Consider the following 27,503-nt stretch of genomic DNA (forward strand, 5'->3'; position numbering starts at 1 on the left):
GAGGTGGTCCGTAAAAAAATGGTGTTGCAAATTTTGTTGTAAAAATGAGAAATCGCTGGTCAAATTTTTAACCCTTATAACTTCCTAAGAAAAAAAAATTATGTTTCCAAAATTGTAGTAATGTAAAGCAGACGTGTGGGAAATGTTATTTATTAACTATTTTGCATGATGCGACTCTCTAATTTAAGGGCATAAAAATTAAAAGTTTAAAAATTGCTAAATTTTTTGCCAAATTTTTTTTTTTTTTGCACAAATAAATGCAAGTCATATCGAAGAAATGTTACCACTATCAGAATGTACAATATGTCACGAGAAAACAATGTCAGAATCACCGGGATCCGTTGAAGCGTTCCAGAGTTATAACCTCATAAAGGGACAGTGGTCAGAATTGTAAAAAATGGCCCTGGTCAGGAAGGTGAAGACATGCTTCGGGGTGAAGGGGTTAAGTCCGGTGTTATGCACTCGGTACCGGTCCACGGAACACAAAGCCCCGCGAGATGTGAAGCAGGACCCTGGACAGCTCGCATGTGAACGCGCAGCGCGGTCATGGCTGCGGAGAATCCCGCACGTGCTGGCGCCGTCCCTTCAGCAGAGCTGACCGTGGTGTGATGCCCGCGGCCGAGCACCAGGGGGCGCTGGTGTCTGCTTCGTGTAGAACAAAGAGGCCGGTTCCTTATTCCGCGCAGGGACGTTAGTACGGCCTCGCTGCTGCGCGCACTGGCAGCTTCATTCAGTATGGCTCCGTCACCTCACTGTAACAACCAGCCGAATGTATTCGTGTAGGAAACAGCGCCTTACAGCCATAGAAAGAAGAAATGTAAACCTCGCGAGATTTTCCACTGACGGAAATTGACGACATTTTCCGAGCTCTTCGCTCCTGAGTTCGGGCGGTGGGGTCGCCGCGGGTGTCCTCTGCTGGTCACAGCTTGGTATTGCGGCGGTGCTCGGTGGCTGCGGGAGGAGCCTGTTTCATTCGTTGTCTGCGGAAGCCGAGGCACCGGGTGGCCCGGGGACACCAGGTAACCACCGAGCAGGGGGCGGCCGGGGCCTGTGCTCCCGCGGGCTCCGGCACCGGGGCAGTCAGACCAACGCGCTCTGTGAAGCGGGGGCGGCAACGTGCCGCCATGAAGCCCGGGCCTAGCTGCGCCAGCAGTAGCAGTGCCGGACTGCCGTCCTTTGTGAGGCCGCTGCCGCCATGTTGTCGGGCTGGTGCGGGGCCCGGGCTGTGCACGGGGCGGGGGCGGTGCTGGAGACAGCGCGGTGCTGGCGGCCACTGAGGCCTTCTAGGCCGGCGCCTTGTGCGGGAGTGTAGGCCGCGGGAGCATGGAGGCCGGCACCGGGAGGGGATCGGCCGACTGTCTGATGCGATCTCCTGGGAGGTGCCGCACATGGAGGGATAGGCCGGGCCCCTCCTGACTGCTCCCCAGCCTGCCGGCCCCTCATGCCGGCTGCCATGACCCCAGTGATGGATGGCTGTCAGCAGGCCGCTCACCGCCTCTGTCAGGTCCTCACCCTGGGAGATGGACGGTGACGCTGGCCGGGCGGTCCAATGCGCCCCTGACTGTGGAATAAGTCTGCGGATTGGAGATACCAAGGGGAAAGGTGATCCCCCCCCCGCGCGCAACGTGCTCCCCCCCGCGCGCAACGTGATCCCCCCCCCCCCCGCGCGCAACGTGATCCCCCCCCGCGCGCAACGTGATCCCCCCCCCCCCGCGCGCAACGTGATCCCCCCCCCCGCGCGCAACGTGATCCCCCCCCCCCCGCGCGCAACGTGATCCCCCCCCCCCCGCGCGCAACGTGATCCCCCCCCCCCGCGCGCAACGTGATCCCCCCCCCGCGCGCAACGTGATCCCCCCCCCCCCGCGCGCAACGTGATCTCCCCCCCCCCACGCGCGCAACGTGATCCCCCCCGTGCACAATGCCCAGAGTGATGGCCGTGGACCCTGCCGAGAAGTCACATCTGTATTGTCACCACAGCCGCATGTGCTACTGCATGGCTGACACAGCCCTCCCCGCCTAATGGGGGTATGCACCCATCCTATACCTGGCAGGAGTCTATCACCAGGGGGAGCGGGCGATGAATGATAGATCATGTCAGCATGAGCCCAATAAAGGGTTAAAGCCGCTTCCCCGCTAACATCCGTCATCGGGATGTATGGGAGTGTTACTGTTCAAATCAAAGGCAGGCAAAGCCGTGTAGGTGTCCTCCGCTGCTGTGGGAATAGCAGCTCCTCATACCCAGGTCTGGCCGCGGTCAGGTTCTGTGTATGCATTGGTAGGTGACCGGACCCTAATAATTGGAGCTCCAGGGTGTCGCCTGTCATTGCCGGGAAGCTTCAGGAGCATCTCACTGTGAAGGAACTGATGCACCAACAAGTCCCAGCACTTCCAGGCGTTTCCACTACCCTGACCCAATGTGTTGGGCTGCGGAGCTGGATGAACGGCCCCTCCGATCTGATATTGAAGCCCCATAATTATCAGCAGCGGAGAGGACAGCACGGCGCCATCACTTCTTAGTGGCCGCTCTCCAGTATTGCACATCAGCTCCTATTTAAGCACCCGGGATTAGAGATGAGTGAATAAATTTGTCTCCCTCCTTATTCAGCAAGTTATAGCGCTTACAGAATAAGCTGCAGAGGGAACCCGGATACATGGAGCGCGCCGGCTGATCAGCTGTCAGTGCCGCAGCTGCATGTGTCGCGGCTCTTTCACTGTCACAACTCATGCATGGGGAGCCCAACACCCAGGTGACCGCTGATCAGCAAGAGCGCTCCAGGTTCCCTCTGCAGCTTATTCCCTAAGCGCTATAACTTGCTGAATAAGGAGGGAGCCGAACAAATTCGCTCATCTCTACCCGGTGTCGTGTGTGTACTTATGGCGGTACCATACTCACCGTCTTCTCATTTTCAGTGACTCTCAAATCTGTGACGGTGCATTAGGGAGTGATGATGCAGCAGCGGCTCCTCAGCCTGGCGCTGAATTCCCTGTCTGGCACCACCCTCCCCAGACTGACCTGTCAGTGGCCATGTGCTAGAGCAAACAACCTGTCAATTATGCGAGATGGTGGCGCTCGGCATGGAATACAGCAGTGAGCTGAGGAGCTGGAGGTGCATCGGCACTGATGGATACCGAACTGCAAATAACCATTTTGCACTTCAGTACCATCACTTTGGGGTCAACTGGCTTATCATCAAAAAGGCTACACAGTCTTAAATGATGGTTTTGGGGGTAGATGTTTGACACGTTCCCTTCAAGAAAGATTTTGTGGAGCCGCGCCCAGCTCCACTTATTTCCATGATCTTCAATATGTGCGTGTAAAATATATATATATATTGAGAGAGAGCTCCCCCCACACAGCCAAGTATATATAGGCATCTGCTCTGAATGCTGTCTGACATCTCTAGTGGTGACCTCACACCAAGGAACAAAAAGGACTGGCACTTTGGTATCCAGCTGTGCAACTGTTGTCTTAGAGCAATATGTATCTCTGGTGGTCTACCTTGGCCCCCTTCTCCTTGGCCTATGTCTGGCTGTAAGACAGCTAGCTGCATCAGGAGCCTCTCCCGTCTGGTCTCTATGCCATACTAAACATTAAACCCCAAACACTGCTTCTTTCTGCTGAACTTGTCAGCCATTTGTGCAGCCTAAAGTTAGGTCAGCATGAATCTGGTGATAGGTTCCCGCCATATTACAGAAGCAGTACACCTAGTGAAGTGTACCCATCTGGGCTACCATACAGCCGCACATATAACTGCCCAACAGAAAAGCACCCTTTATTGCCCACAACTACCAGTTATAGTGCATCTGTGCTATGATTGAGCTCTGTGGGCAACAAGACCACTTCTTCTGTTAGACAGTTTTGATAACTGTTAAGCTGTATGTTCGCATAGTAGATGGATACACTTACGTTATATGGCTGGAGCCTGTGATCAGATTCACGCTGTCCTAACAAGCAGCATGAGATACCCACAGCCTCCTCTGCCACCTCAGCTTGATTGACATGACTCCCCATACTTAAATAGTGTGAGACTTGATATTTCAACCAGACGGGAAGAGCCCAGGGGTTGGAGAAGCTTAAATCTCATGACTGTTTCAAAGGGAACCTCTCCTGTCCTCAAACGCTGTTGGCCTGCAGGAATGGGGTTAATCTGCTGGGTAAAGTGTTTTAAAATGTGTGGCCTCCGGCCTCTGGGAGGAATTGAACTTTATTCCTCCCTGCAGCCTTGGGCTTTCAGTCATAGAGGCGCAACTTCAGTCACTACTCAATACATAGTGAGCAGCGGCTATTATCACGCCCCGGCACTGACTGGCAGCCGGGCTTTCTGTGCAGCGGCCAAACGGCTTTAGAACAATATTAACTTGAAGATTAACCCTAGATCTGCAGGGTAATAGTATTTAGCCCTTTAAGTTTTCTCATAGAAAATTTAGAGGGACCAGATGTAGATCATGGGACGCAGACTTCTGTGGGTAATTGTGTATATGATTGCCAGTATCTTAGGGAATTGTGAGCATTCTGTAAAGGATATGGAGCTTTTCGCTTTGCTCAGTGGTGTCAGGATAAAGTCAAAGGGTCGTGATCAGAAAATGTCACAATGTAGTTTAGGCAAACATGTTGTCCCTGAGCTGTAGGCCTTGTCTCGCTGCCTCCCAAGGTGTAATGTTGTCATGCCGTCACATAGGGTTGCTACGAGATCTGCTACCGCTGATGGTAGAGTCTAATTTCTGCTTATTCTCTCACTCCGTTGATCTGGGTGTAAGAATCCGTCTTCCCAACAAAATAACCTGCTGTGTTATTTGAGACTGGAGTCATCCGCAGAGAGAAAGCGAGATCCCAGGTTCAGCAGGCAGAATAACAACGAAGATGGAGATGGCTCCAAAATAATCAGGCGTGAGGGGGAGGTAGACACTGCGAGAAGGTTTATGTAAACCTGCACATGCTCCGAGCCCGTAACCTGAACCCAGAGACAAAGGGAACATAGATCATGTATGTGCATGGTGTCTGTCTGTGGCTTCTAAAGCTGGAGTCACACATAACGATATCGTTGCAACGTCACGCTTTTGGTGACGTAGCAACGACCCGCTAACGATCTCGTTATGTGTGACAGCGACCAACGATCAGGCCCCTGCTGGGAGGTCGTTGGGGAATGATCAGGACCATTTTTTGGTCGCTGATCACCCGCTGTCATCGCTGGATCGGCGTGTGTGACGCCGATCTAAGGCTTCATTGTGATAAGGGGCAAAGGCGTGAGATATAATCTTATCACGGGTATTAGTGGGACCTCATCCGAAATGTGTTAGTTTGAGATAGTTTGGAGAACCCCATCAGAGCGGTTACGTAACATTACATACATATAGAAGTAGCATTTATTTCTTTTCGTCTGACCTTGCTTTTTATGTGAATGCAGGTTACTTCTAGTCTCATATGACTTTATATCCAGGTGATGAGCAAACTGAGCTGAGCCATTGTGTGAAGTGTCACATTGGGCAACCTGTCACCTGCACCCATGTCCAATGTAGGAGACAGTCATGTACACTTATTGTTAAAGGAGTTATCCAAACCTATATTTTTTTTTTTACATAAAGCCTCCCTGGTATAAATAAAAGTAGTAATACTTTCCAGCCCTTGCTTCTCTGATCTTCCCCGCACCCCTTTCTTTATTCACCTGACTCCAGTGATGACATGTCCACACCTCTGCAGGGGTCACAGGTCAGCAAGCCACATCATTAGTGTCAGAACAAGTTCGGCCAGGGCTTTACAGGGGATCAGTGCAGTTTTAAGTTTTACCTTATGGAAGTCCGCACAGGACAGAATTTCTGAAGGTTTTACCCGCCGACTTGTGCAATTATAACCCACAGATCATTACAGTACCAGACACGTGGAGGAGATTTTACGAGTGTCATCCATATACTGTAGACCGTTTCTGCTGGAAATTGACTTGCACTGCAGATTTACAATTTTTGCTAACGTTAGCTGTGAATCTGGATGGGATTTTTCTTTTTTTCTTTAACGTTCAGAGAAGCTGATAAGGCACAAGTCCCAGCATATGGCGGTATAAATAGTCTTCAAAACTCTCTTGCAGAGCAATACGCTATGCATCACATCTATCGGTGGTGAAAAGCGGCACTCACCGGGTATGCGACTCATAAATCCTTTATTTTAACTTTATTGGGACAAAGATTTGTAAGCAGAGGGCAGGGAGTGTGCAGGAGAGAAACCGAGAAAGACGGTAGCTGAACCTGTTAAAGTGCAGCTGCTCAAAACGGCCGTCATTCTCAGTTTCTCTCCTGCACACTCCCTGCCCTCCGCTCACCAATCTTCGTTCCAATAAAGTCAAAAGAAAAGATTTATGAATCGCATACCCGGTGAGTGCCGCTTTTCACTTTTTCAGCTCGCCCAGCAAACCACAAAATAGCCGTGTATGGAGTAGAGAGTGGCCAGACCTGTCCATCAGCCTCTCCCAAATTAAAAATCCTTCACATGGGAACGTAGTTTGGCCTTACAAAGCCAGCAGCACAGATTTTATTTAAAGAAGAACTCCTGTAATTTCTACTTAGTTGTCCCCGTAGTAGCACTCATGTGTAGTAATTTCAGTACCATACTCGCCGGTCGCTGTTTTCCGCGGCGCTCTGGTCCACTCCAGTGGCACGAGGCCACATTTGTAACCTGTCAGATCACCGGGTCTGCGGTTACTTTCTTGCCTCATTCTGAGTGTGTCTAAATGTACCGTCACATTTAGCGACGCTGCAGCGATCTAGACAACGATGCCGATCGCTGCAGCGTCGCTGGAGAGCTGTCACACAGACAGCTCTCCAGCGACCAACGATGCCGAAGTCCCCGGGTAACAAGGATAAACATTGGGTTACTAAGCGCAGGGCCGCGCTTAGTAACCCGATGTTTACCCTGGTTACCATTGTAAAAGTAAAAAAAAAAAAAACACTACATACTTACATTCCTGTCACGTCCCCCAGCGTCAGCTTCCCTGCACTGTGTAAGCGCCGGCCGTAAAGCAGAGCGGCGACGTCACCGCTGTGCTCTGCTTTACGGCCGGCCGGAGCTGACACAGTGCAGGGAAGCTGAAGGTGAGGGACGTGACAGGAATGTAAGTATGTAGTGTTTTTTTTTTTTTACTTTTAAAATGGTAACCAGGGTAAACATCGGGTTACTAAGCGCGGCCCTGCGCTTAGTAACCCGATGTTTACCCTGGTTACCAGTGAAGACATCGCTGGATTGGCGTCACACACGCCGATTCAGCGATGTCTGCGGGAGATCCAGCGACGAAATAAAGTTCCGGACTTTCAGCAACGACCAACGATGTCACAGCAGGATCCTGATCGCTGCTGCGTGTCAAGCACAACGATATCGCTAGCCAGGACGCTGCAACGTCACGGATCGCTAGCGATATCGCTCTAAAGTCGCTAAATGTGACGGTACCTTTACATTAACAGTGGCTTGTTTTAGAGGTCACATGCTGTCACTTATCACCACAGAAGACTGCTCCCGGTGACTATATTATCGCATTCTTTATATATACACTACTCCCAAAAAGTTAGGGATATTTGGCTTTCGGGTGTAATGTATGGAAAACGTAAAAAGTTTGATATATTTTATCATAAATATGGGGCATTTACGTAAAAGCAACAATGGTTATTTCCTCATCTGAAACAATTTATTGAAACAAAGCCAACACAGTGGTGGCTATGTACCATCGCAAAACAGGGCTGTGGAGTCGGTAAGGCTAGGTTCCCATCGCGTTAGTGCCATCCGTTTAACATCCATTAAACGGATGCGCCAACGCTGATGCCCAAATTCACTTTTTTTTACGATTGCGCTAACGCATGCTCCAACGCATGGTAGCATTGCGTTGACATGCAGTAGTAATAGAGGTCTATGCATAGCGAATGCCTCTTTTCGCTGTGCGTTAGACCTAATGGCCCCGAAAACACGGTAGACCGCGTTCGAGGGTGTGTCACAAAGTAACACATCGCTAACGCAACGCATGCCGGTTTTGAAATGCGTTACAATTATGGATGGCAATGTGCATCCAAAAGTTTAGAGAAGGTCACATTAAGCTCACCTGATGCGTTAGAGGGCATTTTAGGGTCATCCTGAAATTTCTCCCGAAAGCCAAATATCTTAAATAGTGATGAGCGAGTGTACTCGTTGCTCGGGTGGTCTCCCGAGTATTTATGACTGCTCGGAGATTACGTTTCCATCGCCTCAGCAGCATGATTTACAGCTACTAGCCTGCTTGATTACATGTGAGGATTACCTAGCAACCAAGCAACCCCCCACATGTACTCAGGCTGGGTAGTAGCTGTAAATCATTTAGCTGCCGTGATGAAAACTAAATCTCCGAGCAGTGATAAATACTTGGAGGTCACCCGAGCAACGAGTACACTCGCTCATCACTAATCTTAAACTTCTTGTGAGTAGTGTAATTGCTACTAAAGGAGTTCTCTCTTCTTGAATTTGTACAGTACTGACGGAAAACACAGAAGGGGTTACTGCAGTACAGAAACTCTTCACTAGAGGGCACAGTTTTCTATATTATCCAAGAAATAATACATGCTGAAGGAAACTTGTCAAATGCTGCTTGTAGTTCTTGCAACTTTTGTACCATTCGGCCCACAAGTGTGCATTGGAGATTAGTAATTAGTGCGGCTACACACCCACTTGTTATCATACGACATTTTATAAATGTGTTTTGTTTTTTGAAGGGAACCTGTCATGTAAAAAAAAAAAATACTATTGACATGCAGATATGGGGTTAATCTACAGGATAGTGGCGTATGATTGAAAGCCTGAGGCTACTGTGAAGAATAAAGTTAATTTTCTTTTGGCAGCATGGCTCCCAGTGCAGGTTCCAGTCAGCTTCACAACACTATTAACCTGTAGATGACAGGTTCCCTTATGGAAAAATATAAATAATGCCCTTCCCCATTGTATGTATGGCTAGAACTTAAGTGAGGATGCGGATGTAGCTTCAAATACCCCATTACATTACATGTCCCTGCAATCGCTATTGGGGTGAAATAAATGTTTTCTTGTACAGCTTCTGTGACTACAAAATGAAGTTACTGCACTACTTTCCTTGCAAAATCACATTTGTTTAGTACCATACCGAGGATTCCCTGCTGAAAGTAATGATGAAGCTTGTGTGCATGTGTGGCCATATTCTTTATGTAAAGTTAGAGTAATAGGATGGCAATTTACAGGTGATATTGTATATTAGCATGTGAGCAGAAGAATAAAATGTCCCTTTACTGACACATTTTTGTATTTGCTTACAGACATGGAGGGGAAAAAGTTGATTACGGCCACAGACACGCAGTACTCTGGCAGCTTATTGCAATCTTTAAATGACCAGCGGCTGCAGGGCTTATACTGTGACGTCACAGTCATCGTTGAAGACCGCAAATTCAGAGCTCACAAGAATATACTTTCTGCCTGCAGCACTTATTTCCACCAGCTGTTCATTGTCGCTGGAGCTGTGGTGGAATTGAATTTTATCAGAGCTGAAATTTTTGCAGAAATTCTTAACTATATTTACAGCGCTAAAATTGTTCGCGTGAAATGCGACATGCTGGAGGAGCTGATCAAATCTGGAAAATTGCTGGGAGTTCCTTTTATAGCAGAGCTTGGAATACCTTTATCACAAGTGAAGAGCATGGCTGGTGGAGAAAAGGATGATTCTCCCGAGGCCCAGTCTAATTCTGATCCAAAATCACAAGAGTCTGCAAAAAACAGCCCATCATCTAGTAAAGCGGGTGTCTCGAGGATACCAGTCATCGGCGATGCATTCGCCTTGTACTCCAGTGATGAACCCAATATAATAGAGGATGAGTCCGATGACGATGATGTGATCTTTTGTTCAGAGACTATGCCAGACAAACCAGTGACATCAGAAAAAAAAGAATCCTCGCAAACTCCAACTCTTGCTACTAATGGTCAAGTCTCTGATACAAAAATTGCTGCACCATCTAGCCAATCTCCGCAGCCGGTCCAGGACACTAAACCTCAGCCTCAACCCCCTGTTAATATAAGTCTAACCACTCCAAATCCTCCTCCAAACTGTTCAGCTGTCCCTCCTGTTCCACAACTTGCACCGGTTTCGGTGGCTCTTCCGGACCAGACCTTCCAAAATGCTGCTTCTTTGGTTACAGCTGGATTAGATAGGAAGCAAGCAGCCTCTGATGCCACTCAAAATTTGCCAAAACTACAACCAATTGGTATTATTAAGCCTAAAACAGAACTGATACTGGACGGCAACGGCATTTCATCATGTCCTGTGTCTTCAGCGGTATCTTTGGAACAGCCCACAATTACACACAAAAATGTTTCTTTCGATGGAGTTCAAAAAAAGCAAGTGGTCACATTCAGCCCCGCATCATCTTCAAAACCGGGAGAATATAAAATTAAGATTGCTGATGTTGTTTCTGGAACCAGCAAGGATTCATCAGAGCCTCGGCGCATACTGGATGGAAAAAAAATAATTACATTGGACACGGCCTCCGAGATCGAGGGATTGTCAACAGGGTGCAAAGTTTATGCAAATATTGGGGAGGATACATATGACATCGTAATCCCCATCAAGGAAGAGGAAGAAGGGTTGGTCAAGCTAGAGGATGACGATGGCTTTCCAGATCGTAAACGAATGAAAATAAAGCATGAAGATCACTACGAGCTCATCGTCGACGGAAGAGTCTATTATATCTGCATTGTGTGCAAAAGATCGTACGTTTGTCTGACGAGTTTACGGAGACATTTTAACGTTCACTCTTGGGAAAAGAAATATCCTTGTCGCTATTGTGAGAGAGTCTTCCCTCTTGCAGAATATCGTACAAAACATGAAATTCATCATACAGGAGAAAGAAGATATCAGTGCTTGACCTGTGGTAGTTCATTTATTAATTACCAAGTCATGGCTTCACACATTCGATCAGTGCACAGTATGGACCCTGCTGGAGACTCAAAGCTTTACCGCCTAAACCCATGCAAGACATTACAGATTAGACAGTATGCATACATTGCGGATAGTTCCAATTCTGTCCCCGTTATCAGTGATGGCGGAATCGTGTATGACATTGACCCAGACAAATCTGAACCAGCGTCTGCAGAGAACCAGAACCACTCTAACGAGGGGCCAAAACCTGTAAACTGGGACGATATCTTCCTTCAGCAGTCCAACCAGAACATGTTTAAACCAACTACTTCGGAAGGCAGTACTGAGTTTGAGTTTGTTATACCAGAATCCTATTAATCATATTAACATTCAGTGTAATGAGAGCAAGGAGTACATGGATCTAACAGGTGAACTGCGGTCAGGATTTTTTTTTCTCTCTTAAATACATCATTTTAATATAGCTTACAAAACAGCCTAGTTTTAGACTTTCTTCTACGTTGCATCCAGTATGTGAGGGCATCGTCTCAACAATCTCCTAAGCGGCCAATGATACAAGATTTACAGAGACTATTGGTATACCTTGGTATTCGCAATCATTGTATAGGAAATAGTTAGGCACAGAACTTTTGTAATAAATAAAATAAAGATGTATGAATTACATTTTACTGATGTTCCGGTGTGAGTTAGACAGTTCCCGCTGCCGAATATTTTAGGCATGTTTGCACTTTAAAATGGAGAAATTTTATTTGGCAATGTCTTAGACAGGTAAACTATCTAAGGTCTTCCACTCCTCAACTGCTGAACTGGAAGTTAAAACCTGTACCGTGGAAAGCATACCTTCTATAAAAGCAGTGCATCGAGAACTAAAAAAATAAGGCATTTGATTAGGTTTTCAGCCGCTTTAATAACTTTTTTTTTTTTACAAAGTATTCTCAATTGCACATTAAAGGGGTTTCCTAGGATCACAGTATTGATGGCCTATTGCGGTCCAGATGCTGGCACTTATGTAAATCAGCTGTTTCAAGAGCCCGCAGTGTTGGAGAGTTCTCGGTGTACATATATGCAACACGCCTGTGCTGGGTATTACAGCGTTACTCTATATCCTAAGGATAGACCTTTTAAAGAGAATCTGTCAAAATGATCCCATGGCCAAAATCTTTATATGGCGATGTTGGTCTCTGAAAGATAATGGCATCCAATCCTTTTCTGATACAATCTGCTACTCCCGAACTGAAAAATTGCTGCTTTTAATTCATATGAAAATGAGGCTTAAGTGCCACCCACCCCTCCATCTCCACCTTTATCCACCTTGACAGATAGCTCACTGGCTTGACCAAATATAGGAATATGGGCTGGGCAAGGAACAGAAACTTGAAAAGTTGTTTGACACACCCAGAGCTCTTAAGCAGGGATGTGGAGTCGGCGTTGGAGCCCATTTTGGTGGAGTAGGTGTCATGGAAATTGAGGAGTCTGAGGTTTGGCTTACCGTCTCCACAGCTCTGGCAGGGCCTTGGAGTCGAGGAGTTGGTTGGTGTCATGGAATTTGAGGAGTCTGAGGTTTGGCTTACCGTCTCCACTAGTGTTGAGCAATACCTTCCGATATTTGAAAGTATCGGTATCTGATTGTATCGGCCGATATCCGAAAAATATCGGATATCACCGATACCAATACAAGTCAATGGGACACAAATATCGGAATGTATCCTGGAATGGTTCCCAGGGTCTGGAGGAGAGGAAACTCTCCTTCAGGCCCTGGGATCCATATTCATGTAAAGAATAAAAATAAAAAATATTGATATACTCACCCCTCTAGCGGACCCTGGACCTTAGCGGTGTAACCAGCAGCCTGCGTTCCTAAGAATGCAGGGTGAAGGACCTTCGATGACGTTGCGGCTTGTGATTGGTCGCGTGACCGCTCATTTGACCGCTCATGCGACCAATCACAAGCCGCGACGTCATCGCAGGTCCTTCACTCGCTGATTCTTAGGAAGGGAGGCTGCCGGTTGCAGCGGTTACAACCAGGGCGCGTCCGAAGGTAAGTATATCAATATTTTTTATTTTTATTCTTTATTTTACACATGATTATTCATCCCGATACCGATTCCCGATATTGCAAAAATATCGAAACTCTGTATCGGAATTCCGATACTGCAAATATTGGCCGATACTTGCGGTATCGGAATGCTCAACACTAGTCTCCACAGCTCTCGCAGGGCCATGGAGTCGAGGAGTTGGTTGGTGTCATGGAAATTGAGGAGTCTGAGGTTTGGCTCACCGTCTCCACAGCCCTGGCAGGGCCGTAGAGTCGAGGAGTTAGTTGGTGTCATGGAAATTGAGGAGTCGGAGGTTTGGCTTACCGTCTCCACAGCCCTGCTCTTAAGCCCTTTTTACATGTGAATTAAAACAGTAACTTTTTCATTGGGGAAGCAACAGATTGCATCAGTAGATGTGTGGATGACATTCTCTTTCAGGGAGCAACAGGACCATATAAACAACTTAAAGGGGATGGATTCTTCTGAGAAATGATTCCCTGCAATGTTGTGATTCTAGTAAATCCCGTCAAAGGGAATCTGTCAGGCGACTCCTGCTGCCCAGACCACACAGCATAAATCCGAGTCTGGCTGCATTATTGCATTCCGTGTATGCTTTACTTTAAAATATTGCATAATTATAGTTTTGACTGGGGACTGTGCATCTTGGATTACTAGTCCAAGTCCAGTCCCCAGCAGCTTCTCCTCACCCTGCGGGTCTTTCTATCTGGAGTGGGGCTGGGAGAGCTGCCAATCTCGGACTAATCATACAAGGCGCATAGTCCGGCCAGCTCTTCAAAGTAAGTTTTCTATGAAACGCCGCACCATTTCAGAGTAACAATAATGCTGCCGGACTTTGCCTGTCGCTCCCCATGGTTCGGACAGCACGAGTCAGCTGACAGTTTTCCTTTGAACTTTGAAGACCTGCTGATGTCACGGTTTCATTTTTTAAGTTACAATAATAGTTGTGTTTTTATTTTTTTTTAAATGTCTCTGAAAAATAAACCTCAACATGTACTCTTGTATCACATTTACTGTAAGGAGGTATAAATTGTGATTTTGGTGGTACATTAACATACAATGCCTTGCAACTTACATTTTTTTGTAAAAAAAAAACACACACCGTAACAAACATGCAGGAATTATTACTCGTGCATCTGCACAAGCCTCAAGGTTATAAAGGGTGTATTGGTGTAGAGAAGACCAGAACCTGGGCTAGGGCTACATGATGACCGCAGTTAAATTAGCCCAAGTTATGTCTTCACTCACAGCGGCCCGCAGAATAGTCACCAGATTCCACAATGCACACTGCATACAATATTAAAGGGATTGTTCTCTTTCATATAATGTTGAGCCCCCTGCTGCAGTTTGTTAAAAAAAAAAACGCGCTGTACTCTCCTTCACTGGCGAGTAGTTTCTGCAGATAGTCTGAATGTCTGACATTGGCAATGGCACTAATGTCCCATCAACAGCACAGTCGCTGAGCTCTGTGATTGGATGCACTGCTGACGGGACATCAGTGCCGGTGACCGAGGCAGAGATTCGACAGTGAACATGGCGTAAGTGAGTAGAGTGCTTTTTTTTATTATGACACGAACTGCAGGTGGGGATGATCCATTTTCGTAGAATTCTTGGACCTGAGGAAGCTGCTCTATTTACTCTTAAAATCCCCATCACAAAGGGTGTATAATCCTTTATGGAAGTTTCACACGTAGCCTGATTGTCTACTGCTCAGTGTCCCTCTTTCAGGCTGGGTGGGAGCAGACTGAATACACTTAGATTCATCACTGATCACCAGCTATTTAATGCTATGTCTTGATTGGTATAATTTGGTGATGAGCGAGCATGCGCAGGTGATGGAGTATTTGGATGTGCTCGGAGATTTAGCTTCTGTCGCAGTAGCTGCATGATTTGCGGCTGCTAGACAGAATGAGTACATGTGGGGGTTGCCTGTTTGTTAGGAAATCCCCACATGTATTCAAGCTGTCTAGCAGCCGTACATCATGCAGCTGCAGAGACAGAAACTAAATCTCTGAGCACCCCAAAACACTCGACCACCCGAGCATGCTCGGGAAATCTCGAGTAACGAGTATACTCACTAATCACTAATAAAATTCCCATCTTAACAGTGGGGGTTATACAGTCATTCTGACAAGGAGTTGCAAAGTAAATACGCCAGCCTCATCTGGTCTAAGAGCAGTTTGTATTGTGAAATCTGGTGACCTGATCCAGCTGCTTTGTCAACATAACATTGCCAAACATAACAGTAATAAAATGGTGAGTGGTCACATTTTAATTTTGCCCATGAAAGTTTATTAACATCTTCTTTCTTTTCATCTTTGTTCTCACGCATTATTCACATGCAACTCATGGAAACCTAAGTCGCCCCCTTTTCACCCAGGCAAAATAGGCAGAGGACAGATTAAATCCCATATCCTGAGAATTTCAGCGGCGATGTGCTAGGTTGTTACAGGATGCCCTCTCACATTGGAGCTGTTCTAGTGCAGATATTGTTTTCCCCACTGGATTTTACAGATATAAATTATTTTTCTACGTTTGATTTTCTCCTTCACCTTTCCACAGGGTTTCCTTTAGTCTCTGTCTATGTGTTACTTTGCTCGCTATGGGCCAGCCATTTTTTCAGAACATGGAGAAGTAGTTGCACACCGATACGACTTGTGTAAATGACCTGAGCAGGATCCTGGGCTTATTGTAGCTAGCATAGTGCCGGTAGGCAAATTACTATGGCCTTTTCTCTTTTATAATGAAGATTTGGTTAAACTAGTGATACTTGTTTTTTTATGTGTGATGATACCATTGTGGATGTTGAACATTGTACAAAGACTTGGTGCAGGTATCTGTATATATAAGCTATGATATCAGCTGTATAAATGCCTATAGAGCACTGACGAGAGGCGGCCCGAGTAGTATGACGGAGAAATGGGTCATTAAAGCTAAAACTTCACAATCACAGGGTTGTGATGTTAACACATCTTATCCTAATAGTGTGTGCATTTATTTATTAGGAGATGCTCATGAATCTCTGGGCCTTAGTCCTTCATACTAATAAGTCACGTCGTGGACGACTTCCTATGCCTTTTATGTTAACAATTAAAGAACCCCCGAATTTGCTGTGGCAGGACTTAATGTAGAGAATTGCAAAGATTGTTCGCCAACTGCTGGGCATGCTGGTATCTGTAGTCTCACAACAGCTGAAGCACCAGTGAACACTTGGACTAGGTTCCAATGGCAGCACCCACCGTTCAGTGTAAGTCTTGGGTGCCATAGGTTGTCCCCACCACATGCATGTACGGCATATGGGTTGTGTATGCCAGAAAGGTTAAACGTTTTAATGATTCATCAGTTCACTTTAAGCGTTTAAGTATTTTTTACATGGAAATGTTATTTTTTCTTTAAAAAAAAAAAAAGCTTTAAAACCAGTAAATAAGATTGGAAGTTCTAACAGTGGTCCTGAATAGCATGAGACCGGGAGAAGAGACTTGAAAACTGACATGTCCTATTTGGTGCTTGTGTAACATCTTTGGTCTGGGTTTTATGGAAGGGTTTCAAGGAAACAAATACTATGATTATTAAGAAATATTTTACTTGTGAGTTCCTGGAGAAACCGCATGCTACTAAATTATGCAACCCATTCTTTCAGTATTTAGACCAGTGTTCCCCAAGTCCGGTCCTCAAGAGCCACCAACAGGTAATGTTTTCAGGATTTCCTTAGTATGGCACAGGTGATGGAATTATTGCATGTCCAGGTGATGCAGTTATCACCTGTGCCATACTAAGGAAATACTGAAAACATGACCTGTTGGTGGCTCTTGAGGACCGGACTTAGGGAACACTGATTTAGACCATTGCACTGTCTAAAGATGCTAAACTGCAAGCAAGAAAAGCCGCCACCAGTCCGTTACTGTCGGCACATTATTACTCACCCCTACTTGCTAGATGTCTCTTGTATATTGAGGTTACAGTTCTAAGGTTGAAGTCTTTACTTCCTGAGCCCTGGCAAATATATTGCTTTTCAGATAGCATTCCAGTCTCGTATGTACAGAAAGAAACCGGTGTCGACATAACAACCAGTTAGCGTATTCTGTTGTCACTGTCCATCGGGGAATGCATATGTCTGTCTCTAAGAAGTTGGGTTGTATGTCCTTTCTTCTTCAATGATCTTATTCCAAAATCATTTTTTTGTACCAGTCTTGTTGTGTATATATTATTACTTGTACAGCTTTTCCTTAACCTTTTTTTTTTTTGTTTATTTTATTTTTTTAAAGTCCTGTGCTACTTTTCACTAACTGATACTTGAGCCTTTAGACTTTAGAGCTTTTTATGGCAAACCAATAAACACTTTTTCAACCTGACTCGTGTAACAGGATTTCATTGGAACCGGTTATTAAGCACGTGTTCACGATGTGAGCGAGTTAAAGTGGTTGTCCACTACTCGGAAAGCCTCTTCTCAATCATTGTTTTCTCCCTCCAAGTGAAATAACACCTATACTCTCCTTTGGTGCCTGCGCCATTCCAGCGGTGTCTGCACTGACTTTACAAGGGCTTGCGTGACATAATGTCAGGCAATCCCTGCGGCCAGTCAGCTTGTATGTCCCCTTCACCGGACATCCAGAGGAAGAGCTGTGGCTGCTCACTCATCTCCGGATGTGACATTCAGAACTGTTCGATATCCGCGCCCACATTCGGCAACAGAATGCATCAAGTTTAAGGGACACATTCTCTTGAGTAATTTGTTATCAATTAGAATTGTGCATACAAGTACAAAAAAAATCTGGTATAAGCCTTTTCATTCATAAAGATTTCTGACTCAAAGGTTCTAAACCGCATTGGGTGATTTTGGTAGTCCATACAATACTGCAGGCAAAAATGCTAAATCTTGCTGACAGGTTCTCCTGAAACGAGAGTTACTCTTCTCTATAGAACTTTATGAGCACCAACTGCTATCGCCTATCTCAGTAATGGGAAAGTCAGTCTTTACTGAATACAGATTTTATCCATGAACTGAGAATTTTGAGATTAAATGATCAGCCCAGTAGGAATTCCAATGGAGATACAACGTTCCAGCTGCACTGCTGGTATAGAATGTCCCATGGGACAAAGATTTTCTCACTAAAACTTTTTTGTGATGTATAAAACTAAGCATTTGAGTGCTTAAATTCTATGTCCCTTGGATCATTTTACACCAGCTGTGCAGCCGGACTGTCCAATGTCCCATGGAATTCCTTCTCAATACTCTCACAGGCAAGGTGGATCCTTCTACCCCTGCCGGATTGGCAGCAGTTGGGTTTACCATCGCTTTCTATAGGTGTTGTATCCTCCGCACAGCACTCTAAGGCCACGTGCACAAGTTGTGGAAAGTGGTGCAGATTTTTCCAGACTGATTTTGGTCAATCCGCAGGTAATCCGCACTTCGGAATTACTGCGGATTTAGCGTGATTTTTGTGCGGATTCCTATTATGGAGCAGGTGTAAACCGCTGCGGAATCCGCACAAAGAATTGACATGCTGCGGAATAAACAACACTACATTTCCGCACGTTTTTTTCCACAGCATGCGCACTGCGGATTTTGTTTTCCATAGGTTTACATGGTACTGTAAACTCACGGAAAACAGCTGCGGATCCGCAGCAAAATCTGCAACATGTGCACATACCCTTAGTGAGCGCACAATTTGAGCGCATTTTTTTTACTCCCTATTAACATCCACACTGTGAAAAATCAGCACATTTATCTAAGATAATATAACAAGCTTAGAAAACTTTGTAACATATGTATACTATTTACTAAAAGGGAAACAAAAAAAAAAGATGGTTACTAGTTTGGCCAAGAAAATTAAAGTTGGCATTAAAGGGGTTTCCCACTAAATGTTTTTTTATCATCTATTTAGTGGGAAGACCCCATTAAAGTAAAGTAAAGGTACCTTCACACTGAGCAACTTTAGAACGATAGCGATCCGTGACGTTGCAGCGTCCTGGATAGCGATCTCGTTGTGTTTGACAGGCAGCAGCGATCAGGATCCTGCTGTGACATCGCTGGTCGGAGCTGAAAGTCAGGAACTTTATTTCGTCGCTGGATCACCCGTTGACATCGCTGAATCGGCGTGTGTGACGCCGATCCAGCGATGTGTTCACTTGTAACCAGGGTAAACATCGGGTTACTAAGCGCAGGGCCGCGTTTAGTAACCCGATATTTACCCTGGTTACCATTGTAAATGTAAAAAAAAAAAAAAAAACACACTACATACTTACATTCCGGTGTCTGTCGCGTCCCCCGGCGTCCGCTTCCCTGCACTGTGTCAGCGCCGGCCGTAAAGCAGAGCACAGCGGTGATGTCACCGCTCTGCTTTACGGCCGGCGCTTACACAGTGCAGGGAAGCTGACGTCGGGGGACGCGACAGACACCGGAATCTAAGTATGTAGTGTTTTGGTTTTTTTTTACATTTACAATGGTAACCAGGGTAAACATCGGGTTACTAAGCACGGCCCTGCACTTAGTAACCCGATGTTTACCCTGGTAACCTGGGGACTTCGGCATCGTTGGTCGCTGGAGAGCTGTCTGTGTGATCAGCTCTCCAGCGACCACACAACGACTAAACAGCGACGCTGCAGCGATCGGCATCGTCTATATCGCTGCAGCGTCGCTTAATATGACTATACCTTAAGGCTTAAAGCAAACCTGTCAGCAGCATTTTGCTAAGTAAACTACAGGCATTGTCAGGTTGGCGCTGTTACACTGATTAAAATGATACCTGGGGTGTAATCAATGTTTAGGAGTTTTCGGTTAGTGAGATGCCCGTGCTCCAGGGCAGGACTGTAGGCAGAGTCTTACCTTCCTGCTGTAAGCCAGAGAAACCAAGGAAAGACCTGGTGACCTGGACATGATAATTGTCAGGATCCCAGAACTGAGTCACTAAACACCTTCGATACAGTGTAGCCTGGCTCGATTAAGCCCACTATACATGTTTTCGTGAAGTACCAGTACACTGCACATCTAAATAAATCTAAGCCAGCAACCATCCAAAATTTCAGATTTTGATATTAAGTATATGTGAATCTTAAATAGTAACCACTTTTTTTTTTGAATCTCAGTACATGTACAAAATCTGTGTAATATATTTTAGAAAATAAAAATGTCTCCCTACTTATCAATCACTTTCTCCCTCTCCATGTACCATGCCCTCATTAAAAATCTGCTGAAATTTGTCTTCACTTAGTGATCAGGTTACATCTGTTGCCGGTATAAGTCAATGGACATGGGAGGAATGGGCAGAAGCAGAGAGACAAAGAGAAGTTGTTTCAGCTGTGGCCAGAAATGTTGAATACTGTTATTAAAAAAAAATAAATTTCAAGAATTAGATTATTTCTTTTTAATCCTGGAGAATCACTCTAACGCAGAACCAGACGCACTTGTATTTTCCATAGGTGTTTGGTTGGGCCACTATAATGCGTAACGTCAGGCTTGATTTCGCTGTCGGAATAACACCATATCGCCGTTAACCACAGTATTGCTGCACATCAGACTTTATTTCATGTTACACAGTGAGATCTTCACAAACTTATAAGAGGCACCAATGTTGCATGATAAGACGAGACTTTGCCTGTTCTCCTCACTCTCACCGGATTGCGATGTAAACAGTCTCTCCTCCATGGAAGTTTTCATTAACTTCTATTGTGCTAATGAAATACTCCGAAAGTTTTTCATCCACACTTGATCCACTTGTACTGAGCACTAAGACTTCGACAATCATCTCCCCGCGGCGTCTTTTGCTTCCACTTACAAGGAGAAAGCGTGATCCGAAGGCAAGTTGCATCGGTGAGGTTGCCCAGGCAGATATTTTCACACAGTGGCCATGGAAAAACTGTGAATCACTATACATAGTAAAGAAAGTATACACTTGCACAAAAAAGGAAACACAAAACCTAGTGCAACAATGAAATCAATGCACCATTATATACTCTTTTCCCTTTTTTTCGGGACATCAATGTAAAGCGGACAATGTGCATTTTCCGTTTGGCAGAAGTTGAAAAGTCAGTGTTGCGCCTGAGGCATCTTGCACACGTATGTACACTTAGAATTTACACAGTCGTCCATTCCACGCGGAAATCTTACATTTATTCCATAAATATAAAAAACTTCATATTGTTTGGCGGACTTTTGGCCTGCATTTTGTAGGAGGTGGGAATCGCTGCCGATACAGATCATGGCGTGTATGGTGGAGGCTTTTCATCTGGCGGAAAATAAGGTGGAGAGTAGCGAGGTGGCGCGCTGGACGGCCACATGAAACTGGGACCGGACTGTGAGGTTGAGTTCGGATCGTCTGATAAGCCGGAGGGGGTGGAAGCCGGAAACACAGTGGAATGCTGCCGAACAAATGCATTATAGTTACTTTGCCAAAAAATACATTTACATACTGCACTTACACCTAGTACTCAGACAATCCTGTACAGTACATTTGCGAGGCCTGCTTTTATTTTAATGTTTTATTTTTTTTTTAAAAAAAAGCGTGTGAATCATTGTATAAAGAGAAAGTATGGACTTGTTGCCCTTTTTTAATTCTTAATATTAAAGTCCATCACAAGCTTTTGTGGTCTCGGAAAATAATTACTGGTATTCTCTTTCATAATCTAGTTTTAAGTAGGAGGAAATAGTATAAGAAAAATTGAGAGAAAAGAAAAAAATGCAATGGGGAAGGGTTGAAAGGGTAGGCAGGAAAAATAATACTTAATACACATAAAACCATGTATCCCAAAAGATGAAGAATAGAATCAGAGGGCTTAAGAATTCTATTTTCTAATTCAACAACAATAGTAAGTTGTTTGTCATTTGTCATGTTACAATTATATAATCCGGTCCTGAGTGCTCTCTCTACAAGCCCGGACTAGCATTTTCCAATTGTGCCCTGTATATATAGTTTTATTGTCACACCTTAAAGTTGGGGTCACACTTGCGAGTGCAATGCGAAAAACTCACACGAGTCTCTCGCATCAATACCCGGCACTCGGGACCGCACTGTGCGGCTGCATGTATTTCTATGAAGCTGAACGCTCCGGTCCCAGTGCCGGGTATTGATGGGAGAGACTCGTGCAATTCTCTCGCACTGCACTCGCAAGTGTGACCCCGGCCTAACACTGCAGAAAATATCGATACCTACCCCCCATTCAGTCTGATGTGGCAGCTGTCTTATTCTGGTGGAAAATAAATGGGAAAGACCAGATCCCCTGCATTCTTAAAATTCCATAGGCGGGCCCATAACTATCAGACATTTAACACTTAATGAGAAAACTGGAAGTCATGGCCCGGTGTTAATTGGCGCTCCATAACAATCATTTTCGATATGTTGATCTTGCGGATGCCACCAGCACACCCATTTTATCAGTGGCAGGAGGAGCAGAGCTAGTGGGTTGTCGGGTTACTATAGCTGTCAGAGGCCTATTTTCCCCAAATATAAGACCTACCCGTAAATAAGCACAAGCAGGATTTTGCAGGCTTTTTGGAGTATGCTTACAATATAAGCCCTACTCCAAAAATAAGCCCCAGTTGCAGAAAGTGTCCAGGCAGCTAAAAAAGTTTAAAAACAAAAAAAAAGTCATAATGATTTAAAAAGAGAAAACACAGTAGTTTGACAATAAATCGCTTCACCCAACCACAAATCATGAGTGGAGAAAACATTTTGGTGTTATTATTCATATTCTGTGAAAAAAGGCCAAGAAAGCAAAAATTCTGCCGGGGTATGTAAACTTTTGAGCACGACTGTACATGTACAGTAAACTACACATGCACTGCACTAATTATGTATCTCGCCGACATATTTCTAGTAGAATTACGGTTTGTAAAAGCGGATATTAAAAACGCATGGCATATGCTTGTCACACGGATGCTAGGTGAGGGAAAAAAACGCACACTCACATAGCAGTCGCATGGCGTACTCAGCTACTATTTATAGTGGCTCTATTGATTTGATGTGATACCTTGAATTGTCCTATAATTTTTTGTTGTAATTTATTCAGGTATATTTAATGACTATATTTGGTTATCCTTCCTGAGATTCGTCTCCCGTACGTGGCACTAGTGTTGCCTTTCTCTTTCTATTGTGTCTCTTTTTACTACTGTTTATTGATTATTGTTGCATTGACATTTTTAGAATATTTTCTAAAAATTCGCGAAAATTCAGCAACGTGTGCACACAGCCTAAATGTAATAAAGACACAAATTTATGACTAAGTAAATGGTAATAAATATAAATAATACAAAAACTTTTTTTGCAAAACATGGCTTTGTTTGAAGAAGGCTGTTGCTTCATCCATATTATTGGTAGAATGAGAAATGTCACCTGTACTGCCCCCTACAGCAAAAAGGCCGTACATCCTGTTAGCCGATCTCATATAGCCATGGCTAAAAGTGTTGGCACCCTTGAAATTGTTTCACAAAATGAAGTATTTTTCCTTGAAAATTATTGTAATTACACTTGTTTTGTTATACACATGTTTATTTCTTTTGTGAGTATTGGAACAACACAAAAGAAATAGAGAAAAAAAAAGCAAACTGGACATCATTTAACACAAAACCCCCAAAATGGGAAGGACAAAATTATTGTCACCTTTCCAAAATTGTGGGTAAATAACTTTGTTTCAAGCATGTGATGCTCATTCAAACTCACCTGTGGCAAGTAACAGGTGTGGGCAATATGAAAATCACACTTGAAACGAGATAAAAAGGGGAGAAGTTGACTCAGTCTTTGTATTGTGTGTCTGTGTGTGCCATTAAGCATGGAGAACAGAAAGAGGAGACGAGAACTGTCGGAGAACCAAAATTGTTGCAAAATATCTGCTAAGGCAGGAGACCCAGGAAGACCCCACTGCTGACACAGAGACATGAAAAGCTAGACTGCAGTTTGACAAAATATATGCAAGTAAGGCAAAATCCTTCTGCGAAAGCGTCTTGTGGACAGAGGAGACCAAAATAGAGCTTTATGGTAAAGCACATCATTCTACCATTTACCAAAAACGTAATGAGGCCTACAAAGAAAAGAACACAGTACCTACAGTCAAATAAGGTGTAAGCTCAAAGATATTTTTGGGTTGTTTTGCTTCCTCTGGAACTGCATATCTTGAGTGTGTGCAAGGCATCATGAAATCTCAAGATTAACAAAGGATCTTGGGTCACAATGTCAGAAATCTGGGTTTGCGTCCTAGGTCATGGGTCTTCTAGCAGGACAATGACCCCAAGCTTAGTTCAAGAAGCACCCAGAAATTGATGGAAACAAAGCGCTGGAGAGTTCTGAAGTGGCAGCAATGAGTCTTGATCTAAATCCCAATGAACACGTGGAGAGATCTTAAAATTGCTGTTGGGAGAAGTCACCCTTCAAATATGAAAGACCTGAAGCAGTTCGCAAAAGAAGAGTGGGAAAAAATTCCAGTTGAGAGGTGTAAGAAGCCTGTTGAAGGTTATAGGAAGCAATTGATTGCAGTTATTTATTCCAAAGGGTGTGCAGCCAAATATTCAGTTGAGGATGCCAACAATTTTGTCTGGCCCATTTTGGGGCTTTTGTGTGAAATCATGTCCAATTTGCCTTTTTTTCCTCAGTTTTTTTTTTGTGTTGTTCATATACACACACAAAGAAAATAAGTATGTGTATAACAAAACATGTGTAATTACAATAATTTTCAGGAAAAAAATGCTTCATTTTCTGCAACAATTTCAAGGGTGCCAACAATTTCGGCCATTACTGTATATGATTCCAACCACACAATGTGTGAGAAGCAGAACGGCAACACATCACAATTCAAATAAATGGAATGGCGTTCAGTCACGGGGCCGGCCGCTCTGTATTCTCAGCGCAGTGACTGAACCAGCATCGGCACCACCCCCGTGACTGTAAACGTGACATTTCAATTCTGCCCACTAATAAATAAAAATCCCCTTCTATTTCCATACCTGCAAGTCGTAGGCAGTGTAAGGTGGCAGGTGTGGAGTGCTGTGATAGTAGGTATTGTAGGACGGCACCGGTGGTCTTGTGTTGTACTGTACAGTAGGACGTGGGGTCTCCACAATACAACTAATGGCAGGAATAGTAGGATTCTGTAAACATAAACATGTAATAACTTTATATTAAAGTATTGGACAAGAATCTCTCTGATCTTGTGCAAGCAAAATACTAATTACTTCTTCCTGGAAACTACACAAGCTCGAGTCACCACTTGCATTAATTTGTACTCTTCAGTTTTACACAGAAATCTAATAATTTGTATGGATCATATGTCAGAGATTCTTGTAAAAAAATAACATATTTCCACCATAGATGGACCAATACCAGAAATGACTGCTCTACACTAGTGAAATGACTACAAGCAAGAATAAAACAAGAAGGAAATAATTTCTTACCATATCTTTGAATCCACCAAGTATTGCAGCGGTTATAATCCCCAGGAACAGGCCCACAATGTTCAGTATAGTTACCGACCAAAGTAAGTGGTACAGATGTATAACATCTTGGCAGCTTTTAACATCAATATATTCATAGTACAGACCTGAAATTCCAGCCCTATAAATGTAAGGAAACAGGATTGTTATTATCAGGTCATTAAATTATGCTCAAGGTCAAGGTTTTTGTTTTTTTTTGTTTTTTTTGGGGGGGGGTTGCATGTACTGTGCTAATGGCTGGAAAGGCACTTCTTTTCCCTGTGTGTTGCTGCTTGCTTATGATTGGTCAGTATTACACAGGGAGAAGAAGTACACACCCCCAGTAAAAACAATCTGATAACACCCACAAGGACTTAATGAAAATAAACTCATTAGTTGCCAAATACTTTGAGTGCTAATAATAACAATAATATATTTAATTCTGTTCTGAAGCCAGTATTACATCATATGTCCAGTTGAACATGAAACGTGAAAGGTCCTCTTTAAATTAGCCAATTTACTTGTTTAGTGGAACTACAGTCTACAGCACTTTCAAACTACTTTTCATTATCTAGCTTTTCAAACCAGGCCAGCGTTGGTTAATGATGATATAGAAAAAGAGAATCCCATCTGTTGGGACCACGCAGATAGAGCAGCCAAACAATGGATGTTACGTGTTACGGAACCACTCAGCACCCAGAAAAATGTTGTGCAGTTATATGTATGTATAATAGGTTCCATGTGAGATGCATGTCCCTAATGCATCAGCCCACAGGCTGCGCCCCTGGGCAGAGGGGACACGATATTCCCCTTTTGTCCGCCCCCCACCTTTGTAATTCCCACAGTAAATATCGGCAGGCACCGGCCACCTGCGGCTATTGTAATGTATGTCTGGCCTGCCGCTTTTATATTGGCCTGCCCTCTGTATCTGTGTGATATATTCTGTGTCCTGTGAGAAAAGTGTTGTCAGACTGGAAATACGTGGAGAAGCAGTGATCTTTTATATGCGCCCATGTAACCAAGCAATTCCAGCCAGCGTCCTTCATTCAGACTCCAGCCAAAGCAGATTGGACCTCCTGAAACACGGGGTGGTACTGAAAGAGGCACCCCAGCTTGGTAGACCCCGTTACAATGGATAAGCTTGCCTCACACTTGGTCCAATATTAGACCCAGAAATGGCAATCTGGCTGACAATTAGGCCTGGGACAGGGTCTGATCAGAGAGCCAATCACTCAACAACAGGGGCGTAAAGATGGCGATCGCAGAGGTCGCGACCTGGCCTATGCGAGTGAGGGGCACACCAAAGTCAGAGCAAACTGCAATTGGATGTGCATCCTCGGACACACATTCAGCTGAAGTGTATTGTGGCACAGAAATCTGCCGGAGTTATTTATTAACTATTTTGAGTGACATGACTCTGATTTAAGGGAATAAAAATTGCTAAATTTTCGCCAAATTTCCGATTTTGTCACAAATACAAGTCACATTAAAGAAATGTTACCACTATCCTGAAGTACAATATGTCACGAAAAAACTATCTCAGAATCAGGATTTTGAACTTTTGGAGTAGCGCTCAGGTTAATTGCATAGCAATATAATTTCCCCAATATGTCCCGGTCTCGTCCTCATTAAAGCTCTGCTCCCGTTAGCTTGCCTGGTACTAACCCTGCATACGCTGCAATATAAACGTGAACTGGATCTCTTCCTCCAAGATTGTCACTATGGTCATCTACTCCTAGCAGAACTGCAAGCATTGAGGAGAACGAAAGAGAATTGTATCTCTTCATTCATGCCGTTGTAGACGCTCTTGTTAGAGGTACTTAGGCACATTTACAAATGGCTAATGCAACATGAATGACACTGGAGCATGGAAGAAGCTGCAATAAAGAATGTTATGTGCAGTGTTGGGGGCAGAAGTGGCTGGATCATTGTTACCAGAGCTGAGGAGCAGCAAAGCCCACCAACGAAAAACCCACACAACTTTCCACTGGATGATTTTTAGGACAGTTTTGTGCATCATGTCCTTATCGCTATCCATTATAAGAGGATTTATTATTTAATGTTATTGTTTTTACATATTTTTAATCACATTGTTATATACCGTATTTTGCGGTTTATAAGACTTGCAGGATTATAAGACGCACCCCAAAT

At 44.4% G+C, this 27,503-nt stretch overlaps 2 protein-coding genes across 3 annotated transcripts in view; one reads left to right on the forward strand and one right to left on the reverse strand.

Annotated features, from left to right (window-relative positions):
* The first annotated feature begins 547 nt into the window (after positions 1 to 547).
* On the forward strand, positions 548 to 17,307 carry LOC138656269 (transcriptional regulator Kaiso-like). Of its 2 annotated transcripts, XR_011316852.1 has the most exons (3): positions 548 to 1,019; positions 9,292 to 13,168; positions 13,251 to 17,307. XR_011316852.1 is itself a non-coding variant. In XM_069743667.1 (2 exons), the coding sequence occupies exon 2, from the start codon at positions 9,294 to 9,296 to the stop codon at positions 11,259 to 11,261; it is 1,968 nt and encodes a 655-aa protein (XP_069599768.1). In that variant the 5' UTR covers positions 548 to 1,019; positions 9,292 to 9,293; the 3' UTR covers positions 11,262 to 17,307. The 2 variants fall into 2 exon arrangements, 1 of the variants encoding a protein (XP_069599768.1); XM_069743667.1 differs by having other exon boundaries at positions 9,292 to 17,307.
* A 3,150-nt stretch (positions 17,308 to 20,457) lies between these two features.
* Positions 20,458 to 27,503, reverse strand: part of LOC138656268 (transmembrane protein 255A-like) — a 58,995-nt gene continuing 51,949 nt past the window's right edge. The window contains exons 7-9 of the mRNA XM_069743666.1: positions 25,335 to 25,494; positions 24,888 to 25,031; positions 20,458 to 21,313 (exon numbers count right to left, since the gene is read on the reverse strand). Coding sequence (XP_069599767.1) covers positions 21,152 to 21,313; positions 24,888 to 25,031; positions 25,335 to 25,494 — 466 coding nt within the window. The 3' untranslated portion in view covers positions 20,458 to 21,151. The remainder of the gene's footprint in view (positions 21,314 to 24,887; positions 25,032 to 25,334; positions 25,495 to 27,503) is intronic.

Source organism: Ranitomeya imitator, unplaced genomic scaffold (genome assembly GCF_032444005.1).
Source record: "Ranitomeya imitator isolate aRanImi1 unplaced genomic scaffold, aRanImi1.pri SCAFFOLD_269, whole genome shotgun sequence".
Classification (NCBI taxonomy): domain Eukaryota; kingdom Metazoa; phylum Chordata; class Amphibia; order Anura; family Dendrobatidae; genus Ranitomeya; species Ranitomeya imitator.

Bases quoted from the DNA above. Each gene is read 5' to 3' on its own strand.
- LOC138656269 (XM_069743667.1), top strand. From the start codon at position 9,294: ATGGAGGGGAAAAAGTTGATTACGGCCACAGACACGCAGTACTCTGGC.